Source organism: Siphateles boraxobius, unplaced genomic scaffold (genome assembly GCF_051911475.1).
Source record: "Siphateles boraxobius isolate OS27281-9 unplaced genomic scaffold, OSU_SipBor_1 86, whole genome shotgun sequence".
Classification (NCBI taxonomy): Eukaryota; Metazoa; Chordata; class Actinopteri; order Cypriniformes; family Leuciscidae; genus Siphateles; species Siphateles boraxobius.
Genome location: NW_027509215.1, coordinates 5,304,449 through 5,329,382, shown reverse-complemented (window position 1 = coordinate 5,329,382; position 24,934 = coordinate 5,304,449). Strand labels below are relative to the sequence as shown.

At 37.6% G+C, this 24,934-nt stretch overlaps 4 protein-coding genes across 7 annotated transcripts in view; 2 read left to right on the top strand and 2 right to left on the bottom strand.

Moving 5' to 3' along the window:
- per2 (period circadian clock 2) overlaps window positions 1-3,434 on the top strand; it is a 32,546-nt gene extending 29,112 nt beyond the window's left edge. For all 4 annotated transcript variants that reach the window (XM_077221934.1, XM_077221932.1, XM_077221935.1 and 1 more), the window contains 3 exons: window positions 700-898; window positions 1,276-1,426; window positions 2,160-3,434. In XM_077221934.1, coding sequence (XP_077078049.1) covers window positions 700-898; window positions 1,276-1,426; window positions 2,160-2,324 — 515 coding nt within the window. In that variant the 3' untranslated portion in view covers window positions 2,325-3,434. The remainder of the gene's footprint in view (window positions 1-699; window positions 899-1,275; window positions 1,427-2,159) is intronic.
- A 2,479-nt stretch (window positions 3,435-5,913) lies between these two features.
- On the bottom strand, window positions 5,914-7,766 carry hes6 (hes family bHLH transcription factor 6). Its single transcript, XM_077221776.1, has 4 exons — window positions 7,511-7,766; window positions 7,338-7,424; window positions 7,158-7,239; window positions 5,914-7,060 (listed from the first exon to the last, which is right to left on the bottom strand). The coding sequence occupies exons 1-4, from the start codon at window positions 7,703-7,705 to the stop codon at window positions 6,672-6,674; spliced, it is 753 nt and encodes a 250-aa protein (XP_077077891.1). The 5' UTR covers window positions 7,706-7,766; the 3' UTR covers window positions 5,914-6,671.
- A 2,736-nt stretch (window positions 7,767-10,502) lies between these two features.
- On the top strand, window positions 10,503-19,729 carry itm2cb (integral membrane protein 2Cb). The gene is made up of 6 exons (XM_077222399.1): window positions 10,503-10,773; window positions 13,608-13,748; window positions 13,925-14,113; window positions 14,912-15,022; window positions 15,493-15,643; window positions 18,517-19,729. The coding sequence occupies exons 1-6, from the start codon at window positions 10,681-10,683 to the stop codon at window positions 18,612-18,614; spliced, it is 783 nt and encodes a 260-aa protein (XP_077078514.1). The 5' UTR covers window positions 10,503-10,680; the 3' UTR covers window positions 18,615-19,729.
- A 730-nt stretch (window positions 19,730-20,459) lies between these two features.
- lpar5a (lysophosphatidic acid receptor 5a) lies at window positions 20,460-21,638 on the bottom strand. The gene has a single exon (XM_077222398.1). It carries the CDS (start codon window positions 21,570-21,572, stop codon window positions 20,598-20,600), a length of 975 nt encoding a protein of 324 aa, XP_077078513.1. The 5' UTR covers window positions 21,573-21,638; the 3' UTR covers window positions 20,460-20,597.
- Between the last annotated feature and the right edge of the window lie 3,296 nt (window positions 21,639-24,934).

Here is a 24,934-nt window from a genome sequence, read left to right as displayed (position 1 = left end):
CAAACGTTTGGGGTCAGTACGATTCTTTTATTCAGCAAGGATTAATTAAATTGATTGAAAGTGACAGTATAATGTTACCAAAAAGTTCTATTACAAGTAAGTGCTGTTCTTTTGAACTTTCTATTCATCAAAGAATCCTGAACAAACTGTCACAATTTCTGCAAAATATGAAGCAGCACAACTGTTTTCAACATTTATAATAATTAGAAATAAAAAGTACCAAATCAGCTTATTAGAATGAATCATTCTAAAAGATCATGTGACATTGACGACTGTAATGATGCTGAAAATTCAGCTTTGCTGTCACAGGAATAAACTGCATTTTAAAATCTATTCAAATAAAATAAAAAAATTTAATTGTAATAATATTTCACAATATTACTGTTTTTTTTTTTTACTTATTTAAAAAAAAAAACATTAAAAATCTTACCAACACCAAAATTTTATTAAAGTAGTGCAATGTTATGTTTTTTTGACATCCTTATAAACAAGAACGTGAAAGGAACCCTAAAAAGGAAGAATCTCATATTCTAAGCCCATGATAATCAAAATGTACCAAAAAGGTTTCCCACTTCCTCTAAATTATTTTGTATTATGTTTGGTTTCTACAAATACAAACTTTCCATTAAAGTTGTGCTTATAAAATAAGTGCCTTTCAAAAGGTCAGCTTCCCTCACCCACTGTATTTTTCTTTCTCAGGAAGCAACAACAGCAGTAACTACTTCGGCAGTGTAGATTCCTCCCAGAAATCCCATAAGGCCGAGGGGCAAGGCTCTGTTTTGTGCTCTGTGGTGCTGGATGGGAAGGAGAAACTGAAGTATGTACTGCAGGACCCACCGTGGCTGCTCATGGCTAACGCAGACGAAGATGTTATGATGTCATATCAGTTACCATCTCGGTGAGTAGGTGGAAAAGGGAGGAATAGACACACACACACACACACCTCACCAATAACAGTTATGCCCGTAACAAGTAACCTCTCCCCCCTCTGCCTTCCCACCCTGAAAATACAACATGAACAAAATTGTACTGCTCATTCAGTCAAACTGATAAATAAGAATTATTGTTTTGTAGTTTTTTATGATTTGAAATTATTTGTTCAGTCTTTTTGAGTGGAACTTCTCCAAATCGGAAGTGCCTTCCGTAATCTAAAACACAGTAGGCTCGTTAGGAAAAAGGTGGATAGGTTTTAATGTTGTATTATATTTTTACCGTGAAAATAACCGTGGAAGCTGGCATGGCATTAAATCACAAAAAAATTGTTCCCTTTTGCAGTGACATCCAGAAGGTTCTGAGAGAGGACAGGGAGAAGCTGCGGCAGATGCAGAAATGTCAGCCGCGCTTTACAGAAGAGCAGAAGAGGGAGCTGGCGGAAGTGCATCCCTGGATGAGAAGAGCCGGACTGCCCAAAGCCTTCGACGTCAAGGTCTAGATACATTGATATTTTATCTAATATGTACTGATGTCAGTTTTTAATGCATAAATTGTGTCCTTATTTTGATGCATGGAGTATATTCACTACCATTCAAAAGTTTGGGGTCGGTAAGATTTTTTTTATTTGAAAGTCTGCAAGGCTGCATTTATTTCATCAAAAATATAGCAATACGGTAAAGTAGTATTACAATATATAATAAAGATTTTTTTATTTTAACATTTTTAAATGTTATTTATTCCTGTGATGACAGCAGTGTCACATGATCCCTCTCTTATATGCAGATTTGCTGCTCAAGAAACATTTCTTTATTTATTATTAATGTTGAAAACCATTGTGCTGCTTAATTTTTTTGTGGAAACTGATTTTTTTAAGGATTATTTGAAATATATATGAAATTAGATTTTGAAACAGACATATTTTGTAACATAAATAGCTTTAGTGTCACTTCTGATGAATAAAAGTATTCTTATTGATTTTTGAAAAGTTTTGAACGGTAGCGTATCAGTAACAATTAAGTACGCAATATGTACGTACCATACACGCAAAGTATAAGGCATTACTTTCGTCAAAAAATAATAACTATTACCACGTTTCACTAGTTAATTCCAGGTGGAAAAAATCAAGCACTACATTTTTTTTTAATCTAGAATAGAGACTACATCACATTAAGGAATTAAAATGGGTTGCAAGCTCCTTGTAGACTAATAAAAGTGTTTATCTGCAGGCGTGTGTCAGCTGTGAAGAGGTCAGTATAACTCTGACAGAGGAGGATCCACCAGATCTGCACATGGGGGAATCAGAAACCAGTGATGTCACAGCGCCTCTGGCCAATAGCAGTGAAGACCCGGAACACTCAGAACCACATGACTGTCCGGGTCCTGTCACCTAAACTAAACCTCTTCTGATCGGATAATGTGGACATTTTAGCATCGAGAAAACGCTTCTGCCACAGACCTTCAAGAAGACTCGTTCTGGTTGCTAGTTTGTGTGAGTGTGTACAGACGTGTAAATACATGAGTGAGTGAGTGAACGACTGAATGCGAGAGCATTTCAAAGTAAACTGATTATTTCCAGACAGTCTAAACTGTCTTTAAAGCCAGACTCTGTGCTGTTCAGTGACCATTACTGAGGAATAATATTTCCTTTTCAGTGTTTCCAGGACAGTTTTTCCCTGTATATATACAAACTAACTTATTTTCTTTAAAACTCGCTTTTTAAAAAAAAAGGAAAATATTTTGTTTTATTTTCTTCTGAATAGACGTATAAGCACGTGACGCAGTTCTTCTGGTGTTTGATAGTTGTGTTGTGGGATAGATTAAAATTCTGATATCCTTTCAAATTCACAATTCTACACTGAGGACTTGTAGTTTATGAGCTGAAATGTTTTTTTTTATTAAACAAGGGCAGTTGAAAGGTGCTCCACATATTTGGCACAAACTACAATACCTTTATCTGCTATAATAGACTATTATAAAGTCTGCGGCTTATTTGATCAGATAGTGAATGTATTAAGAGCTCAAGTGCATTGCATTAGTAGCATTAGGTGAATTTATCTGAGAAGTATTTTGGGCTTATGAGTTTAGGTGCTATTGTATTGTTCAGACTGCTTGTCTGTCTGATGGTCTGTTGCTATAGAACCTCAGTGTTAAATTTCTCCTGTTTTATAAGTTCAAACATAGGTTGAACCTACTGAGACTGAGTTCTAACCCTGACTGTCTCACCTAATCCTGCTGTACAACCACAATTACCATAAATCCCCAATTACTACAGCTCAAAAACAGCATATGGGCAGAATGGGGTTTAAATATCCGATTCAAAAGTCCATGTGGAGGTCAACTTGGCATTAAGCTTTTAGTATTGAAGAAACCGTTTCACAGCGTTTAGCCCACGTTGTAAAAAAATATCCTTGCATTCTGTCACTTTCCTACGTGTGGTATTCCTTTATGCTGCCCTATTTGTTATTTAATAATTTGGAATAAAGTCTATTTTTAGAAAGAAATTACTCTTGGCTGTGTTTTTATGTTCAAGATTATCAAGATTTAAAAGTGTATGCATTTAGTACAGGCTAAATCTGACCACTTTTTGGTGAATCATTTAGATAAGCATTAAAATGTCTATTAAAAATATGTATTTTAAAAATAAATGTTCAATATACTTTTTAATTTAATGTAAAATACATACTTCAAATGCATTTTCCCAGAGCATGTAGCTTTTTACCATTTTTTTATTATTATTTAAAGTTCCAGAGTCCACATAAAAAGTTTTTTTCATTCCTCAAATATATTTTACTTGTATCATCCTGGGACCCAGGAATAGACGTTTGTCCACTGTAGTGGACATTATATTTTTGTGAATTTCTCTGACACCATATATGTCACAGGGCTTTTCTGAGATACCAAATGTTTGGAGGTTTTATCATGACAACAACTACTCCTTGGTCTTTAAAAATTACTTTAATTTAGTGATCAAATTTAGCACTCTAAAGGAATTATGATCTTGTTTTGTAATTATAATTTAAATCTGACTAATTTTCAAATTGTTTGTCATTAATCCACTTCTCAGGAAAATGTTATGTGGTTTCTAATTAAAATATTGGTAACAACTTTTTTTCATTACATGTTGCCCCAATAACACATTAATATGCTAATTAAATACAGTGTATGGATACAATGGGACTACCATTTATGGCCATTTTACCCACATATTGCATAAAGTAAAATCAGTATATCAGTTCATTCCTTTATATCTTTCATAACAAAGTTGAGAATCATCTTTATACAAAGTTTGGTTGAAAAAAATAATGAAACCTAAAAATTGGTGAATAAAAAAAACATTGATTTTGCCTATACATGCATAACATATAAAAAATATCCCCATGTGTTTATTATAGGCCTATTCTAAACGTCATGACATGAAAAAATAGGCTACTAAAAAAAATTAAAAATAAAACGTTTTCTGGGTCTCGGGGGATATAACGTGTCGCATTAAAACATGTCATACGTTATGCAGTGTACAGCCCAGTCCTGCGCAAACGGGCCGTTGGTAAAGGGGCCCATTCTACGCCATATGTTCAAAGTCTGACGACCGTTACAACAGTTTTTATTATTATACAGCGCACATCCGACGCACGCACAGCTTCCCTTCATGTGACCAGACTCTCCTCACTGTGCGCCCAGACTGGGATTTCTGCCACCGCACATGAAAGGCGCGCTAGTTCCTCTAGTTCACACCTGCGCCAATTTGAGGACAAGGTGTGAATGACTCTTGCAGGCCTCCTACCAGGACAACAACCTTCAGACGCCGAAAATCCGGCCCTGGTCCGATGAAAGCAGTGCTAATACAACCTGTCAACAGCCTGCGAAGTGCGAACCTTATATGTGGATTTAAAAGAGTTAATACGTATTTACATCAAACGTGCTTTAATCTTGGTTGTGGAAAACTGCAGTTAATGATTTATATAAACTAAGACGGAACTATAGGTCATTCATTTAGACTACTTAGTCTATTAGGCAATTTTTTAATCAGTCATCAGTGATTTTAGCAGCGTTCTGTCCGTTGTACAGCCGCAATCATTTGATGTTTTCTCGCGCAGCCCAAGCACACATTTTAAATAAAACACAAAGTGGTTTTGTGGTAGGCAGTGTTTGTGATAAATAGGCCTAATATAGCCTACATCTCCAAAGTGCAACTTCTGTTCTGTGTCTGATAAACCGCGAGAGTAGGCTATCGCTAACCTCAGGTGAAGTGACTCGCGAGCGTCAAAACACGGCGCACCTAAATATCAAAGCTAATTTTGTATTGTTAGCCACTGAACTGTTTTTGGGGGGAAATAGCTATGTTTATAGTAGCCTAGCCTAGTTTCGGTTTCAGGGATGTTTGAGGCCTCCGCTTCACGCCAAGGAAAGTCATAGAAAACATTTTAAATCATGGACAATTAGTGAATTTATTTTTTTCTTTTCTCAACTCTGGATATTCCATGCTTTTTAATAATAATAGTCTATATCTGCCGCAATCAGGAACGAAATAGAAAGCCGTAACATCGAGTGAAAGTAACGGGAAACCTGGGTGGGTTGGCGACCGATCGAGTAGGCTAGGCTATGCATGATGGTTTTACTGCTGTCCCTTGGCAACCATAGTTTCCACCCAAATGCTATTTTTGATGACAAACTTGGCCAGCAACACGTAGGTCTATGCCTAGTCTATAATAGACATGATCAGCAGCACGACATCATTCTGTCTGACCGCAATACTGTGGCTAATCGGCAATGAGGTGTTAAGTTTTACACGTATGAAGGGTCAAAATAGCCAAAGCGGACATTCACACGTTCGGACAAGCAGAGGTGTGATAAAACAGGCTACATACTCTGATTATTTCATCAAAGCAACTTCAGCTGCCTAAAGACTCCATAACCTCTGCCCTAGGAAAGCGTTACTGGTACGTATACGTAGCCTCTATTTAAAGAAATAACATGACACTCTTTACATTAAGAAAATCAAAATGATATTTTAATGAAGGGTGAAGTCACAATCACATATAAAACACATTAAATGTCATTACATCTGACTTTTATTTATTTTAAATTCCTTTATCACAAATATTACATAGGCTACGTTTAAATGTCAGAGATCTATATCTACAGCCACGACATTGAAATATTTACATCCTACCCCACACTCTTAAAAATAAGGGTTCCATAAGGGAGTTTTCACAGTGATGTCATAGAAGAACATTGGGTTCCACATTCAGAACGTTTCAGTGAACAGTTCTTAAAAGAAAAACTTTTTAGTAATAATCTAAAAAAAAACCGAAAGAAAATTGTGCAATGGAAAGATTTCATGAATGTTAACGGTTCTTCATGGAACCATTAATGCCAATAAATACCGTTTAATTTTAAGAGTGTACAATAATTAGAGATGGGAAGACACTCCCTAAATATTAATTATCCTTACAGTTTTGTTTTAACTTAGCTTATACAAAATAAAACAATTAAATAAAAATACTAGCTAACTGTGTGAAACTGGATTGAAATGCACACTGTTGCACCAAGAGCTTTCTGAGGGGTATCCACTGGTCGATGACAAATTACAAAAAAGCAACGTTGCAGCTGCCCTATTCCAACTGTAGAACTGTCTATCAACAAAGGTGCTCAATCCTGGACTACTGCAGGGTTTAATAGCTCTAAACTAAAAAGCAATACACTCAAATGTTCATGAATCGACAGGGGTGCGCATCTGTCTACCAGGGTCTCCAGATGGACTTGGAGAGGTACATGCTTGGCGCTTGATCCCTCGCATCCACTGAGATGCGGCTTTGCTCCGTGTCTGTGTCATCCAGGTCAGAGCAAAGTTCATCGCTGCTAGAGAAGGTGGTTGAAGGGGCCGGGGACAAGGCAGAGGAGGTGCTCCTGTCTCCGTTGCTAGAGTCCGTCATGAGATCTGACAGGATGTCCTGAAAGCGATCCTCGTCGTTCAGAGGCATGCACTCCAGGAGGTGGTTCAGCAGGTCTGCGGCTATGGTCGCGTCGATGCCCGGGCAGCTGGACACGAAGGTGTGCACCTCGTGCATGCACTGGATGTAGCCCGCGGCGAATCGCTCGTTAGCTTCGCGGTTCACGCTGTCAGCCTCTGCGGAGGAGAAAAGCGGCATGACGTCACCACCCAAATAGGCTACATACATTTTAAATGCGGCCTGTATGAAACTTGATCTTGAAACAGCTCTTACCCGTCGCTTTGTTTTGTAGAATACTTTCCACGCGCTTCACGGTCATTTCCAACACCTCGGCATTCTCCATTTTCACCTGCGCCTAAAAAAATGACGCAAAGTGGGATGTTAGAAAGACTGTCTTTGCACTGTGTGTTGGCGGTGGATACAGATGCTTTAAGAAATGATAAATGAACTTACATCCGGGTCGGCTAGCAGTAGCCTCAGCTCCTGTAAACTTTCATTTATTCGGGCGCGTCTCTTTTTCTCCACCAGCGGTTTCCTCGTCTGAAGGGGAAGAGAGAAATGCGGTTAAGTTGTGGGAAACCGTCGATAAACTTTTCCTTGTGCAATTGAAAAGGCGTGTTGCGTACCTTTCTGTCTTTTATCCCGTAATAGTCCTCCTCGTGGCTGTTGCTGCGGGACGCAGGGGCCATATTGCTGCAGTTGAGACCGCTGAGAGGACGCCTGAATGGGGGGCAGATGGTCGGCGGGTTCAATTCAAGACAAAAGTCTGCGCTAACAAGCACTACATATACTGTGTAAAGTGGGCGATTGAAGAGGGACATTTATGAGGTCTGATTTACATGTGAATGAACCAACTGGCAACCAATCAACAGCCATGCCTTTGTCTGTGCACTGTAAACCAACCCACCCTGTGAACCTGTATGGACCATAAGGACAATTTACTGAATAAAATTAAGCTCAATACCCTTGATAGATAGATAGATTATAAATATTAGATATATAGATTATAGCCTAAATAATAGATAGATAGATAGATAGATACTGTTAATGGTATATTGTTCTTTTTTTGTTTGAAGTCTTACATTTTCTATCATATTTTTCTTAAGGTAAAAGAAGCTACTGCAAGTAGCTAATATTATTAGTATTATGTAAATGAATATAATTAGGCTATGTATTAGTTAATTGTGTCAAATTTATAGGGATTTTCAGATTTATTCCTGTCACTGGACAAAGTGGTCAAACTTCAACAGCATATTATAGTTTTTCAACTAAATTGTCTTCAAATTAATTTCAAAGTTAAATGGCAATGATCTCACATTTAACTGTGGAACCATTTTATTTAGGCCTATTTATTTTCATTCCCAAAATCAAATAATAATATACATATAAATAAACATATATACATATAAATAAACATATGTTTTCAAGTTTAGAGGGTTGAAACGGTTTAACAGTTTAACGGTTTAACAGATGGAATTAAACTCTTCAGAAAGATAAAGGGACATGTAATGAGAAGTGACCTCATAAATGAGAAGACAGAATGGGGAAAACTTCAGCTAGTAGCCCTATTTATCATTATCAAAGCAAATGGTAGAGGTAGTTCTCTAAAGCAACTTCATCTGTCGCATGTAATGAGTTTGACATGTTTGTATTTCCCTATAAACTCTAACTTCATATTGTTTATCCTGACACTATATCTTAATAAGAGGATAAATAGGTCTATAATCAAATAGCCTAAATGGCAAATAGGCCTACGTAATATAAATTGCAAAAATGCACCCTCTACTGGATTTCAGTGCACACTAACAGCACCATTTCCATCAATGGGGAGTTGTTGATCTAATTCACGTCCTGCTTTACCACGAGTGTATGTGGGACATCGTCAATGCTTGTTTATGAGGCCATCTAATTATTTAATTCGTTACATTTACATAGCGCCTTTTCTGGGACCTCAAGGCGCTTTACATGGAAGGGGGAATCTCCTCAACCACCACCAATGTGCAGCATCCACCTGGATGATGTGACGGCAGCCATAGTGTGCCAGAACGCCCACCACACACCAGCTTACTGGTGGAGAGGAGACGGTGATAAAGCCAATCAGTATATGGGGATGATTAGGAGGCCATGATGGACAGAGGCCAAGGGGCAAATTTGGCCAGGATGCCGGGGTTACACCCCTACTCTTTTATCGAAGGACATCCTGGGATTTTTCATGACTACCGAGAGTCAGGACCTCGGTTTAACGTCTCATCCGAAGGATGGAAGCTACATGTAATGCAAGTATATGAAAAGGAAAGCATAGCCTACTGTTGTATTAAAATGTAACAATCATGTAGGACTACTGAAACTAAACTACACAATGCAATATCACATTTGCAGAAATAATAGAATATATAGGGTAGGCCTATATATTTACCCCAGATAGCAAATCTCATTGTTTGCCTCATTTTAAAATTTTATATTACATTTAATACATTTGACGACATGCAGTTATTTACTTAATTTGTTAATTAAATGGACGTTCAACAAAATTATGTTTAATCCAAATCACTCTTTTAAAATGATAACCCCAAAGTGCTAAGATAAAACATGGAATTCAAAACGATTATCTTTTTTATAGCTTGAAATCACCTGATTATTATTTATTTGCGCTGTTGGTATAATTTTATATATTATAACCTGCATCATAGCCATAAAAAGCATTAATCAGTGTCAAGTTATTTATTGACTTCCGGCAGTCTGATGCAAATCAGAACGCGTAGTAGAGCACCGTAAACGGCTAAAATAGAACCGGAATGGACATCCATTTGTGGATTCTACAATTTCTACAATAAAAGTCCAAGACGTGACCAGGCGGAGATGAAGGGCTGGTTTTCATTTCATTTTAAATCTGTGGAAATTATAAAATTATATATATATATATATATATATATATATATATATATATATATATATATATATATATATATATATATATATCCTGTTAAAGTATGATCACATTCATGGTGAAATAAGCTTTTTGATATATCATTCAAGAATTCTCACTTACATTGTTAATTATGTTTATTAAATGTATATCTCAACAATGTATGAACATAATTAAAATACCAGTACATCAATGCATAATGATACAATAGAAAATAATTATTGTATCTTTAAACTGTACCAATAATATCATATTGAAGAGTTACATTTATTATTATTATTATTATTATTACAAATTTTTTAAGCACAAAGGGTATTTCTGTATACTACAGAAAAAATGCTATATGTGATCTCAGTAAAAATCTTATGGGGGAAAATGAGGAATGAAAATCTTAAAAGAAAGAATGGTTGGATAGATGGATCATACTTGTGCAGTGTGGCACTGTGTGAGAAAAAAACGACGTTGTATAATAATCTGTATGTTTAACCAGTGTTTTTTTTTAATTTAATATACATTAGAAATAGCTTTTAAAATGATTTCCCCCCCCCCCCAAAAGATTATGATATATGGTTGCATTTAGAGTAAAATAAAGCATATAATTTTTTTGTTCCTTGCAACATAATTTGGATTTGAAATGGTTAATAGACGAGACCGTTTTTTTTTTTTTTTATGTTGAAATTGTGAGTGATACTAATTTTAGACAATAGACGCGGATTGGTGGACTCTTACTTTGAAGTGTGTACCGGAAGCGAGGGAATCCTCTTTAAGTTCGCCCTCTTTCGAGAGTTCCATTCACAGCTCGGAACCGTCCTTGGTGGTTCAATCACTACTGGACGTCCTAACCGCAGAAAAGTAGGAAGAAACGTCAAAATGGTGAAGATATCGTTTCAACAAGTAACTGTACAGAAGCCGGAAAAGGAGAACGATGGAGACAAAGAGGAAATTCACATGCCATACTCTCACGTGAGTTATAGCTTCCCATTTATATATAACGTTACATTATTATCTTTGTTTTGTTGTCTGCTGTGAAACCATCCTTTGTTTTGTCATGTTCCTCCCTGCAAAACGGAATCAAAAATGCAACAAGCATTTATTTTTATTTGAATTTATTTTTAACTATTCTTAAGAAAAAAAAAACATTTTATTTTAATAATTGGGCTTTGTTACTGCCTTTATATTATGCATCTAGTCTAAACCAGTTAGGCGTTCAGTAGGCACAACTTGAATGGGTATAATATACAATTATTATTATCAAATTAATGCAATTCTATACTATGATTATATACTTTGTCAGGTTTGTGCATGTTTAAAGCAAGATTAGGAGATAATTCTTCAATGGGTTGCACTTGATAGATGTGAGCCAGTATTGAGATGCACAGGGAAACATCCATTCTTTTGTCTCAGTGTTCTAATCGCCAGAGAGGAAAATGATGCTGACTGCAGAATTCAGAATTTTCTCATTTATGAGAATGCATGAGTTTCTGTCTTAATTCTATTATAACAGACTGGTAATAAGTATCAGATGGCTTAATTCTAACTGAACAGCTCATAGATTTATGAATGTATAAAAATAAAAGCATACCGTATTAAACATTTTGACAGGCTTAGACATGCAGTTCTGCATTGGTTTACAGCTGATGGATGCAAGCCAGTATTGAGATGCACAACAGGATGACATTACATCATCATCCCTCAGCGTGTAGCCGCCACTGCAGATTAGTGCCGAACAAATCTTCTTGAGCTACATTTGTGTGTGTGTGTGTGTGTGTGTTTTCTCTATATTGATGCTTGCCGTGTGATCCCATGATAGTAGTAGTTATTTAACTGCAAATCCTTTTATCGCCACTTGAGCTGTAACAGAGCAGATGACCGCAGCTTTTTGTTTTTATGTGCCTGGAACACTCCGCACTCGCTCCAACCCGGATAGGCACACGCTTGATCCTGCCAGCTGGGGTGAAATAAGATATTTGCCTTTACAAAATGGATGCCTGATATCGTTATTTATTTATTTCTTTGTCTTAGGCTCAGGCTCATATTTATTTATTTCTTTTGTCTTAGGCTCAGGCTCATAGGAATATGATGCTGACAGCAGATTTCACAATTTTCTCATTTCTGGGAATGCATCAATTCAGTGTCATTGAGCTGAATTCTGATAAATGGTACTTTTGTTATTTTGGGTATAAGCCTTTAAGTTACAACCCCAAATATTTGATGCATATTAACAGCCTGCAGAGTAACTGAAATCTAAATGCATTAAAAACTGGCACATTTGTGGTTGACGCAGAACATTCCCTACTTTAGGCTGTAAGTGCGTCACATTTTCAATGTGACCATGTGCCTGCATTAATTTTCCCTACTAGAGTGAAAATGACGTGGATTCATCTAATCTATCTGATACTAGTGCTGTTATTTTCAGCCTGGTACCCACACACTGTCTCCTACCCGCTGGTACTGTGTGTCCTCCCTACGTAGAGAGGAACTCCTGTACAAATAAGGAGTGTGGATTGAAAGTACAGTACATGCCTAAAAATATCGCTCTGCCAGGCGGAGATAGTAGCTCTGTCAGCAGTCTGTTTGATTCACCATGATCCAGAGCTTGCGTGGGCTGATCCGAGCTGGTGTCCTCGGCACCAGCGTCTCTGAGAGACTGGAGGCGGATGGATTGCTCACGCCACCTGACGTCTTGAGACGCTGCTGTGACTAATATTTGTGGCGCAGTTAGATGCTGTAAAGCACTGCAAAAATGGTTTTCTTACTTTGCACTTTTGTCTTGTTTTCATTAAATATATGCTGTGTTCCAAATTATTATGCAAGTGACATATTAGTTGGATTTCAGTACAATTAAAATTCATACAATATATAATTAATAACAGGTTTATATGAGGATAGTTTTAATTTTATCCTCATATAAACACGCATATTTTGTGCACTGCATGTTTGCTCAGATTTGGCAACCTGGACTTTCAATGGAGGGACAGGGAAAACCTCCCAGTTTTCATTACAAATATCCTAATTTATGTTTTATAGATTATCCAAAATCTTATGGGTTTGGAATTATATGATGGTTGCTGCCAAAAATGACCTTTTTAAATTTTTGGATGAGCCATCCTTTTATTATCTTAGGTCATTTTGCATCTGAATTAAATGTATCTTGATTAAAGAATGTTTAGGTAGTTATACTGGGAAAAAATTCTGTGTAAGAAGATTATCTTTTGGAGAGTGATTGTTTGGCAGCTTGCACATACAGATATTGGTATAAAAAAAACTGAGATCTGTAGATAAACTCTTAAGGGGCCGTTTGCACAACACTTTTTTTTGTGTGCGTTGTGCACAACAATGACGTTTTGGGGGCCTGAAAACGCAAACTTTTGAAAATATTTTTTTTTGTTTACTACAAAAATGTGAATTTGTGAAAACGGTGATGTCATGCACACGTGTATTATGTGTTCAGTCTATAGATGTGTAGTGTCTCTTTACAAACTGACATTGCCAACTACTGGCCCGGCAGCAAAATACAGCGCTTTTAATCGTTTTTTTGCAGATCCATGTGAACGGGGATTGTTTTGACAATGCAACACAAAAAAATGTTGTCTGTACGAAAAAAAAATGAGATGGATGAGATAGTACATCATTGTCATGTAAACGTACCCTAAGCTTTATCAGTGCCTATCATTTTGAAATTAAAGTAAACATGCATGGTATATTTGACTTGTTTTGTCATGTACGAATCAGTCTAGACCCAAAAAGCCTATGAAAAGCATCCCAAGTGCTAATTGAATTTGTTTTGTGTTTCCCAGAAGGATGAGTTGGTGCTTCCAGTCAGATCTAAGAAGTCTCCCTGTAGTGGCCTTTGGTGCGTCGTACTCGGCCTTGTGATCTTCCTGTCAGGCTTGATCATGGCATCTGTATGCCTGTACCGATACTACTTCAGCCCTCAGGTGAGACTCTAGACGTCATTGAATCTGTTAATCGTCTTTTATTCACGAACAAGACTATTAAAGTTCATTGCCATAGCGATCACCATAGCAACACTTGCTGGATCTTTTACTCAGTCTTCCATTCACTAGAGTAGTTCAAGTGCCCTCTATTAAACTGCTCCTCTTTCTTTCCCCAGATCCCAGAGGATAGTTTGTTCCACTGTCGTGTGATGTACGAGGACCCCCTGTTCGCCCCGTTACTCGGACGGCAGGAGATCGAGGAAAACGTGGGCATCTACCTGGATGATAACTACGAGCAGATCAGCGTGCCTGTGCCCGACTTTGGAAGCAGTGACCCGGCTGACATCATTCACGACTTTCACAGGGTGAGGATCTGTCCAAGAAGCACTTGAAGCGCTTGAAGTGAAGTTCTGCCCATTTAGCTCTGGTACAGTTTCTTCTAGTTCTTTGGCTGTACTAAAGACGCCGTTAGTCATCACTGCTTCCCCAGATGGACTGTGAACATTCTCTGAGGAAACCTTTTGTCTGCTGAAATCATTGTTTAATATTCAGCGCAATGTGCCAGGCACAGGAGTACAAGCAAATGTTTCTGTGAAAGACACATTCCCAAGTTCCCCGGCAGCTATAAATCTATGTCAGTCTGGCATAAAGCAGAACATTTTGTTCTTCCATATGGGTTTAATTGATCAGAAACTCAGTAAAAACTATAATATCGTGAAATATTATTACCATTCAAAATAGCTGATTTCTATTTGAATACATTTTAAAATGCAATTTTATACTGTGCTGCAAAGCTGAATTTTCAGCATCATTAGCCTACTCCAATCTTCACATGATCCTTCAGGAATCATTCTAATATGCTGCTCAAGAAACATTAAATATTATAATCATGTTGAAAACGGTTAGTATTTTTGTTGAAATCATTACATGGATGCATAGAAAGTTCAAAAGAACAGCATTCTTTGGAAATGGAAATCTTTTTGATATTATGAATCTCTATACTGTCACTTTTGAAAAAAAAACTAAGTTTTTCAAAACTCTTACTGACACCCCCAAACTTTTACACAGTAGTGAGTGTATGTATTAAACATCAATATGAACGTCTCAAATTATTTTGCAAGTTCTAGAGTCGTTTTTAACGGAGGTGTTTCTCATTGACACAGGGACTCACAGCTTACTACGACATTGCGTTGGATAAATGCTACGTCATTGAGCTCAACACGACAATCGTCATGCCGCCCAGGAACCTGTGGGAGATGCTTGTTAATGTCAAGGTAACAGATTGCATAACATTTTATGTAACTCTTGAACAAAAGGTCTCAGTTCGTGAGTCACACATTTGATGTGCAGCGTTTATTTCTGAAATATAAAATATGAAAGTGTAAAAATGTACCTTCAGAAAATATTAGTTTGAAAAAAAAACATGATAAAGCAGGGTAGTGTCATGGAAATGCCTTTTATAAATAGACATTTTTATATTTTTTTTTGAAAATTTAATAAATAAAATGTGTATAACATTTTGTAAATTTACCTATTTTTCTTTTCTCTTTTTTTCACCCTATATATATATATATATATATATATATATACACACACACACACACACACATATGTGCATGTGTGTATATATATATATATTTAATCCAAAAATGAAGGAAATAAATCATGGAATTTCATTTTTCATGTGTGCATCCCTTAAGCAGAAATACCATGTGACCGTTTGTATGTGTTTGTGTTTCTGCAGCGGGGGATGTATTTGCCCCAGACCTACATCATTCAGGAGGAGATGGTGGTGTCGGGACGCATTCGGAACATGCGTCAGCTGGGACCCTTCATCCACCGGCTCTGTTACGGGAAAGAAACCTATAAACTGAGACGCCGTAGTGGCCAAAAACGTGAGTTTCATGACTTCTTTATTTATTATTGGTGTTTAAGTCAAACTTCACTGTGTGATTATTATTATTATCATTGCTCATAATTGGTGTTGGTGATTTGAGCAAACCCTTAAAACTAAGTATTAAACTTTGGTGTTCAACTTACAGTATCACTCAAATATTTTGTAATACTTAAAATTTTGTAAAGTTTTTGAAAAGTCCTTATGCTCATCAAGGCTGAAAACCGTGATACATTTTTTGAGGATTCTTTGAATAGAACATGTTCAATGAACAGCATTTATTTGAAATAGAAGTCTTTTGTAACACTATAAATGTCTTTACTGTCCTACTGTCCTTTAATGTGTCCTTGCTGAATAAAAGTACTCATCCTTTTTTTTCTTTTTTCTTTTTTTTAAATCTTACGTACCCTAAACTCGGGTTCCACAAAAATATTAAGCAGCAAAACTGATTTCAACATTGATAATAAGAAATGCTTCTTGAGCAGCAAATCAGCATATTAGAAGGATTTCTAAAGGATTGTGATCCACAAATTCAACTTTGCATCATAGAAATAAATTACATTTTAAATGTATTCAAATAGCCTATGTTAAGTTGTAATATTATTTGACAATATTACTGTATTTTTGACCAAATAAATGTAGCAGAAGAGCAGAAATATTTGGTGAGCAGAAGAGACTTATTAAGAAAAATGAATAAAGGAAGTCTTAATTCCAAACAAGTAACCCTACTACTTTTTTATTCTGCTCTGCATGTGCTCTGACACATGAATGATCTCATAAATTGTTCAGCTTATTGAGAAAAGATGTGATAATGAATTTTCTTAAGTAAAAATATTTTTCCTACATGGCCATAAGTCCACAAGGCTTGCTTTAAAGTCTACATCCTAGTGAATGTATAACAACATCCAAGGTTTTGCATATTTAAACACCACTAATATTTTGTTCAGAAGATGTTAAAATCTGTTTTTTTAAGTGTAATTTTTCATACATTATTTGTTACTGGCACCTGCACACGCGCACACACACACACACACCACACACACACACACACACAGATGTGTCTGTGGTCTATCTGCTCATTTTGTTCCTGTTTTCTGTGCGTCCAGTTATCTTGCGAAATCAACCACATTAACGGTTGCTGATAACAACAGCAACATCATCTTTTTTTGAGTCAGAGTACTTGGTCTAATATGAAATATTGCATTCAGATGGTATTGGGAATGTGCTGCGTTCTTTTTAGTCTGGTGCGTGTGGCATCATTGATCCTGATTTAAGCGTGTGAACGTGGGTGTGCGAGTGTGACTCACGTTTGCATAGTACACAGAACGTCTCCAGTTAGGAAACCACACAGAGGGGATGTGATGCACGTCAGGGCTCTGATGCATTGTGGGAGTTGCCGGATCAGAGGGGCATCTCTCTCGTGTGATGCAGAGGCTGAGGTGTGGGTAGTGATGGCGTGTGGGAGATGTAGTTTGGCTCAGCAAGGGCTTCCTCTCACTCATCTTTGTGTAGATGGTGTATGGGAGGCCACAGGAAATAGAAATGCGGTGACCTAAAACATTTGTGCCACACCAAGAATCTGAGCTCTTAGTTCAACCTCTCAAAAAAAAGCCTTTTTTTTTTTTTTACATAGAAATTTCACAATTCTTTGTGTCCCAAACGACCGCATTACAGTGATGAACAGTGACATTAAAGACATTGACATTTTGAACTGTTGAGCATCAAATAATCCAGAAAAAAACTGCATCAGTTTCCACAAAAATATGAAGCAGCTCAACTGTTTTCAGCTTTGATTATAATAAGAAATGCAAATCAGCATATTCGATTGATTTCTGATAGGTCATGTGATATTAGCTATGTTTCCATTACCCTTTTGTGCAAACTGAAATGGCAAATTGAAAATACGGCCAATGGATATACGTCAATTTGGCAAAAACTTGCGATTTAAATGGGAGTTTTCATGCTCTCATGAGGTGGTTTGTCAGGCAATACGAAAAAGGAATAATTCACAAAACTGCAATGGAAATAGTTTTTTTGCACTTACGGTCACCTTCAACATTCTTTAAAGATGAAGCGGTATGTTTGGGTAGACGATGAGACCGAGTTCTTTATTAAACTCCTAAAAGACAAAATAATTACGTGAATACTGGATTCTAAACCACAAGAAATGCCATAATTTATCAAGACCTTGAAGCAGATCTGAGGGAGAAACACCTCATTCTGGCTGCTCCCAAGTATAACGGGCTTTCCTTGCCATTAATGCTTGGATAACACGTCTACGTCTGCTTCCATTAAAAATAATGGCTATTGCGGTGGCTGGGATGTACGTAAACCTACCAACATTTATTTCCATTATGTTTTAAATGACATCACAAACGGAAAAATTACAATTTAGTCGCATAACAACAGTTAATTGAAACGGCATCATTTCGCAATATTTTTTTTTTTATCAATATGTAGAAAATATCGTCGCCTTTTTTTTTTTTTTTTTTTTTTTTTTGGGACAAAAATTGTTTTGTGCAAATCTGTAATGGAAACCAAGCTGCTGAAGTCTGGAGTAAATGATGCTGAAAATTCAGCTCTGCTATCGCAGGAATAAATTACATTTCAGAAGAAAGCAGTTATTTTAAATTGTAATTATATTTCAATATTTCTCTTTTTTTTACTGTATTTTTGCTCAAATAAATGCAGCCTTTGTGAGTGTAAGAGACTTTTCAAGAGACCTTATCAAAAAACAGTTTTAAAAGACCCAAACTTTAGTGTAACATACTTTCCAAACTGGGCAGCCTAAACTATGATGTTGACCCAACTCTTACACAGCATGTGAGTAAGATATCGTATTTTTAATCCAACTTGAATCTGCCTCTTCCTCAGACATGGATAAGAGAGAGACCAGAAACTGCCACAGCATCCGGCACTTCGAGAACACGTTTGTGGTGGAGACGATGATTTGCGATCGACTCCTGCTGTAGTTTTAATCCTTTCTCCTCAACTCTACTGAGCAAAACCCAAAAGCGACCCTTCCCCATCTGTCCAGCTTAACAGCACTTTATCAGCATGATAAACCTGTACATAATGTTACATAATGCCATCTTTGGTATGTGTTGTTTTGTCTTTGTCTAAATTATATTATGAAGTTTTGATTTGCATATTCAGAAGCACATTGTCTGTAGTTTTATTTCACTCTCAGGTTATTCATTCGTATGTTTTTTTTGTTTTTTTTTCATTGGGGAGGTTTCCTCCAAAGTAACTGAGGTTAGTCTCAGACGTTTCTTTATTCTGGCGTGCACTGACGAATGATTTGCTTTTTATTTTTTATTTTTATCTGTAAAGCCTCAGTTTGTGTAGACTGATGGCAGTTCCTCTGGTTTGTTTCATCTGTCGAGACCTTTCATTCATTTCCTCCTGCATTATAGAAGAAATCCAGTATTAGAAAATTGTCTTCAATGCCAAAAGATGTATACCTCATTATTTTAGAAATGTGTGACTTGAAGCCCGTTATTTAAGTCATAGCGTGGGTTTTTGAACGTGATCTAAGCAATATAAGTTTTCTTTTCTTGGATTTCCTAACTTGTCATCCATTTCTTTGTGTTGATGTTGATTTAACTGAGCGGTTTATCATGTTCAAATACTCTGTGTATTGCTCTTTAATACGTGTGAATAAAGTTTGTAGAAAAAAGTGAAAAACTAGCCACCTTGTTGGTTTGAAATGTTTTGTTATCTCTAAACGCAGTGTCCATACTGATCAAAATGGGCTGTTTCATATTGTTTTGAACTTCATTAAAGGTGAATCTTCTTAGGCACAGGTGTGCAAAAATCTATTTCTTGCTATTACTTTTCCTTTTTTATGTAGATTCGCCCATGAAAAATGGTAGATCCTCAGACCTTGTCAGAGTTGGAATCATTTCATAATGCTTGCACTTTTTCTAATTGTATCATTTATATGTATTTGTTCCTCTTCCACACACTGGTGTAGCAAGTTTTGTCTGGAATAAATGAGGCATTTAATTTGATCCACTATTTTGCTGCTCTCGCTTTGTAAATAATAATCGCTTGTAAAATCTATCAATAAACTGCTAAAACCCTGCTCGCGCTCTGTTGATCAGTACAGTTACTTAAATCATTGCATGCAAGAGACCTTTTGCACTTGCCCAACAAACCACAAAAATAAAAAAGATCTTGTGTGAAATAACAAGAGGGTGTGGAATCTAACCCTGTTGTTGACTCAAAAATTCAACTTTCATTTCCTCTTTGCCAGCTTCACACACACACACACACACACACACACACACACATACATCTCAGTTTAAGTCAGGTAAAAGTAACGAACCATTATATTGATGTATCATCGGAGAAGATATAAAAGTCGTAGAATAAACTTGCAGAAGTATGTTCGGTTTATTTCTGCTAACATAATACATGACACAAAAGTAAAAGTATATACATGCGTCAACACAAAAACCTCAATGCAGTCTTGTTTAAATAGGACACAGAATAATTATACAAAAGACAAACTAAAAAGTCTCAAATGATAATGCTGGTAGAAAACAAAAAGCAGGTAATGCGGTAAAAAAAGGAAACCACAGCAAAATTCGCACAACCTTTGGCTCTCAGTGATGAGCAAGTATACAGCTTTGTTGATGATTTGCTACATGTACGCAAGTTTTCAAAAAAAAAAAATTGTATGTCACATTGTGACAAAAAAGTATGTCAGATTGTCAGGCACTGATTCCTGTAAGAGAACCACTTCAGCGTTTTCTTCCCTTTTCACCCACCAAGCTTTAGGACGGCCAAAGAGAACTAATCAGATTTGCATCTTTTCACGCGATCCACATGAGCGGAGATGTGCAACATACTCTTGTGTGAGTCAGCTTTTGGTTTTAGGCTTGGCCTTTTTGCCTAATCATTTCCTCTTGTTTACTTCGACAACACACGTTATTGTGATCGTTTGTTGATCACTGTCCTGTCCAACTCATGCTCTGGACCAGGCCGAGGCCGATGCTTTTGGACGAAGAATCGCATCTGCTCCTACCTTTTATTCTCTTTGAGCTGAAGTAGTAGATCAAGGGGTCCAGACAGCTGTTGGTGCTCGCCATGCACATGGTCACGGTTTGCAGGTCAAAGTAAAAACTAAAAGATTTGTCTTCAGGCAATATTTGAAGTCTGCTCAGGCCTAAGAGGATGAAAGCAATGTGAAAGGGGATAAAACAAATAGCATAGATGAGCAAGTTGGATAGAAAGATATTGACAATCTTGCTTTTGCTCAGCTCGGTGTTGCACGAGGAAGTCATACTGTATCCTCTCAACTGCCTCACGACTGCCACCGTACAGCCCAGAATGATGCCGAAAGGTACTAAAATACCGAAAAAAGTCGTACAGCAGAGGATGATGAAGCCTTTTTTCCATTCGTCTTTTGTGTATTTTTCAAAACAACGTGTAACGTTACAGGCTTTGTCCTCATTTTGGGGGTGGTTCATGGCAGTTGGCACTGCCAATCCAGCAATGATCAGCCACACGGTCACACTCAGCGCCCAGGCCACCGGTGCCGTCCGGAACAGCCGAGATCTTATGGGATACACCACGGCCAGCATCCGGTCCACACTGATCAGCGTGATGAACAAGGAGCTTGAATAGATGTTGATGGCAAAGAGGGTGCCTGAAATCGTGCATAAGGCATTTCCCAGCGTCCATCGCCCTGTGGCAAAGTACAAGATCCGAAAGGGCAGAGAGAGCGTGAAAAGAAGGTCCGATAAGGCCAGGTTGGCCATGTAGATCACTGGAACGGATTTCTTCAAGCCATTTCGACATAGCAGTATCCAAAGAGACACAGAGTTCAGAGGAAAACCGAGCAGCAGCACAATGCTGTAGGTGGAAGTGAAAAGTGCATATCTAAAATGTGTTGTATTACAATCTGTATCGTTTTGTAGCATTTTCCAAAAAGACGAGCGGATTTAAGAGAAGTGCTGTGCTGAAATGTGCAACGGCTCTGTACCTTTTTTTTTAAGTTCCACTTGGTAGCAACAGGAAACTGTAGGAGGCGTCAGCATGCGAATTGCATTTACATGCATAAATTGAAAAAAAATGACACTTTTTTTTTGGGGGGGGGGGGGGTGTTCTGACGTGTGGTCAAACGCAAACTGTTGAAATTAGGTTGTGTAGGATGCAAACTTTAAAGGATGCTCTTGTTTACCACAGCTTTTGGACTCAAAAACACATTTAAGAAACTGATATAAACATTCAGCATGTACATGCAATTTTTAGATCATTCAAAAACTACCCCTTTCAAGCAAAAGTTAAACATCTCTGCATGTCACAGCAGTGATTGTGTTGCAGATAACAGCTCATGGTATTAGTGTAATCACACACATGGTAAACTGATGGCAACAAAACAACCCTTAAAGTCAGCATGGCCACCATGAATGTGAACTATTTTATTCAGACCTGAAGTGTTTTTGTATGTTGTTTAGCTGTAATGCCATGTACAGAACATACAATACACACCAACAACAGTACATGATAATATTGTATGTACAAATAATTTGTAAAGTCATAGGCTAAAGTCTCACAATCTTACATCTGCTTTCAGAGCAGAGAAAAACAACTAACTGCTTTGCCTAACCACAATAGACAATTATGTAAAGGTCAATTAAGCAACTCAAGCACAAATGCGAGAGCTTTTTGAAAGTGTTGTGGGTGAAAGTGGCTCAATGCAAACAGGAAAACACTGCAAAACACAACACACACTCACACACACACACACACACACATTTTAGAGATGGATGGATGGATGGATGGATGGATGGATGGATGGATGGATGGATGGATGGATGGATGGATGGATGGATGGATGGATGGATGGATGGATGGATGGATGGATGGATGGATAGATAGATAGATAGATAGATAGATAGATAGATAGATAGATATAAAGAATAAATTAGAAAATGTTATTATACATAATATCGTAGTTTTTTAATTGTTTTAAATTTATTGCATGTCACATTTCAGTACTGCTGCCACTACTTGAAATGTTAACTACCAGAGATGTTTGTCTTATAATAGCAGAAAGGTTTTGCACATCAGAAAAATTGTGTTGTCGTGGCGCCACATAGAGGTCACTGTTGCACAGGTATGTCGAGCATCATTAGGAAATGCGCACTGAATAGTTTGGAGCTGTTTCTCCGGTGTAAAATCCAGGGGTTAGAAAGTAAAAGTCCTGCCATATGTTTATTCCACCCATGCACTCAGCTAGCTGATTTCACTAATTAGTTATATCTCCTGGCTGAAAAACTGTGCTAATTAGCAAATCCAGGTGGACTTTTACTTTCTGAACCTGGACTTTACACCTCTGTAAAACAGTGACGAGATATTTTAAGACGAAGAACGAAAACAACGCTATAAGAAGAGGGTATTTACTTACATTCGAAGAAACTTCAAATGTATTTTAGCTGACTTGTTTCCTCACTGCCCATGATATCTTACTAAACTGATTTCGGACAGACTTCTGGGGCAGCGTAACGGGTTAATGATCTACAGCAAAACAGAGAGAGCTTTTCTAAAAACTAGGCGAATATTTAATTACTACAATAGTAATTTCTCACTAGAAATGACATTTAAAAGTGGAAAACGTTCGTCAACAACGTACATTACAACACACAAACCGACAGGGTGACCACCCGTCCCGCTTTGCGTTGTAACTTACGGCAAGTCGCATATCAGTCTGTTGGTTTTTAATTATCATATTAAGAAAACGTGTGTGCGTTCTTTTGCCTTTCTAAGAAAGTATTTTATTCATTATTTTTGCGACGTTGTTTTTCACATACACTCACCTAAAGGATTATTAGGAACACCTGTTCAATTTCTCATTAATGCAATTATCTAATCAACCAATCACATGGCAGTTGCGTCAATGCATTTAGGGGTGTGGTCCTGGTCAAGACAATCCCCTGAACTCCAAACTGAATGTCAGAATGGGAAAGAAAGGTGATTTAAGCAATTTTGAGTGTGGCATGGTTGTTGGTGCCAGACGGGCCGGTCTTAGGCCCTGTTTACACGAGAACGATTCTGGGTGAAAACGTAAAAATATTTTATCGGATGTGCCTTTCGTTTACACGGCGACAGCGTTTTGGAGGCTTAAAAACGCAAAAAAGTGAAACCACCCTCCAGAGTGGAAATCTTAAAAACAATCCACCGTCGCGTTCCCATCTGAACAGTAAAAACGCAAATCTGCTCACTGTGGCTCTCGTCGCGTACGTGTTTACGTCACAGGCATACGCCATTACAGGAAAATAACCCCAATATGTCGGATTATTTCCATACGTCGGACCTTCAAGTTGCCATAGCAGCTCTGATAAACGTACAAGAGTCTTTTCAGCAGTTGTATAAAAAATATTCTCAGATATTTGTGTTGTTGTGTCGCAGTGCTTCACATTGCGACCTAGCCGCCTGGAGTGCATACTACATCGAATTTCACACACTTTTGCGTCATCATATGCACGCGGATTTCCCCCCGATAACGCTCGTCTAAACGCAGAATAAAAAGTGATAACGCAACGCCACTTTTGCGTTTTCTCTTCAGATCGTTTCCGTGTAAACATAGCCTGAGTATTTCACAATCTGCTCAGTTACTGGGATTTTCACGCACAACCATTTCTAGGGTTTACAAAGAATTGTGTGAAAAGGGAAAAACATCCAGTATACGGCAGTCCTGTGGGCGAAAATGCCTTGTTGATGCTAGAGGTCAGAGGAGAATGGGCCGACTGATTCAAGCTGATAGAAGAGCAACTTTGACTGAAATAACCTCGTTACAACCGAGGTATGCAGCAAAGCATTTGTGAAGCCACAACACGCACAACCTTGAGGCTGATAGGCTACAACAGCAGAAGACCCCACCGGGTACCACTCATCTCCACTACAATAGGAAAGAAGAGGCTACAATTTGCAAGAGCTCACCAAAATTGGACAGTTGAAGACTGGAAAAATGTTGCCTGGTCTGATGAGTCTCGATTTCTGTTGAGACATTCAGATGGTAAAGTCAGAATTTGCCAACACTGTGCAGGCTGTTGGTGGTGATGTAATGGTGTGGAGGATGTTTTCTTGGCACACTTTAGGCCCCTTAGTGCCAATTGGGCATCGTTTAAATGCCACGGCCTACCTGAGCATTGTTTCTGACCATGTCCATCCCTTTATGGCCACCATGTACCCATCCTCTGATGGCTACTTCCAGCAGGATAATGCACCATGTCACAAAGCTCGAATCATTTCAAATTGGTTTCTTGAACGTGACAATGAG

What these genes read in the sequence shown, in the direction of transcription:
- hes6 (XM_077221776.1), bottom strand. Translation starts at nt 7,705, where the DNA reads ATGTCCCTCTTCAATCGCCCACTTTACACAGTATATGTAGTGCTTGTT. An exon ending in ACGGGATAAAAGACAGAAAG is followed by an intron (nt 7,425 to 7,510) that starts GTACGCAACACG and finishes CTTCCCCTTCAG; the next exon opens with ACGAGGAAACCGCTGGTGGA. An exon ending in TACTGCTAGCCGACCCGGAT is followed by an intron (nt 7,240 to 7,337) that starts GTAAGTTCATTT and finishes TCATTTTTTTAG; the next exon opens with GCGCAGGTGAAAATGGAGAA.
- itm2cb (XM_077222399.1), top strand. Translation starts at nt 10,681, where the DNA reads ATGGTGAAGATATCGTTTCAACAAGTAACTGTACAGAAGCCGGAAAAG. An exon ending in GATACTACTTCAGCCCTCAG is followed by an intron (nt 13,749 to 13,924) that starts GTGAGACTCTAG and finishes TTCTTTCCCCAG; the next exon opens with ATCCCAGAGGATAGTTTGTT. An exon ending in ACGCCGTAGTGGCCAAAAAC is followed by an intron (nt 15,644 to 18,516) that starts GTGAGTTTCATG and finishes CCTCTTCCTCAG; the next exon opens with ACATGGATAAGAGAGAGACC.
- lpar5a (XM_077222398.1), bottom strand. Translation starts at nt 21,572, where the DNA reads ATGCTACAAAACGATACAGATTGTAATACAACACATTTTAGATATGCA.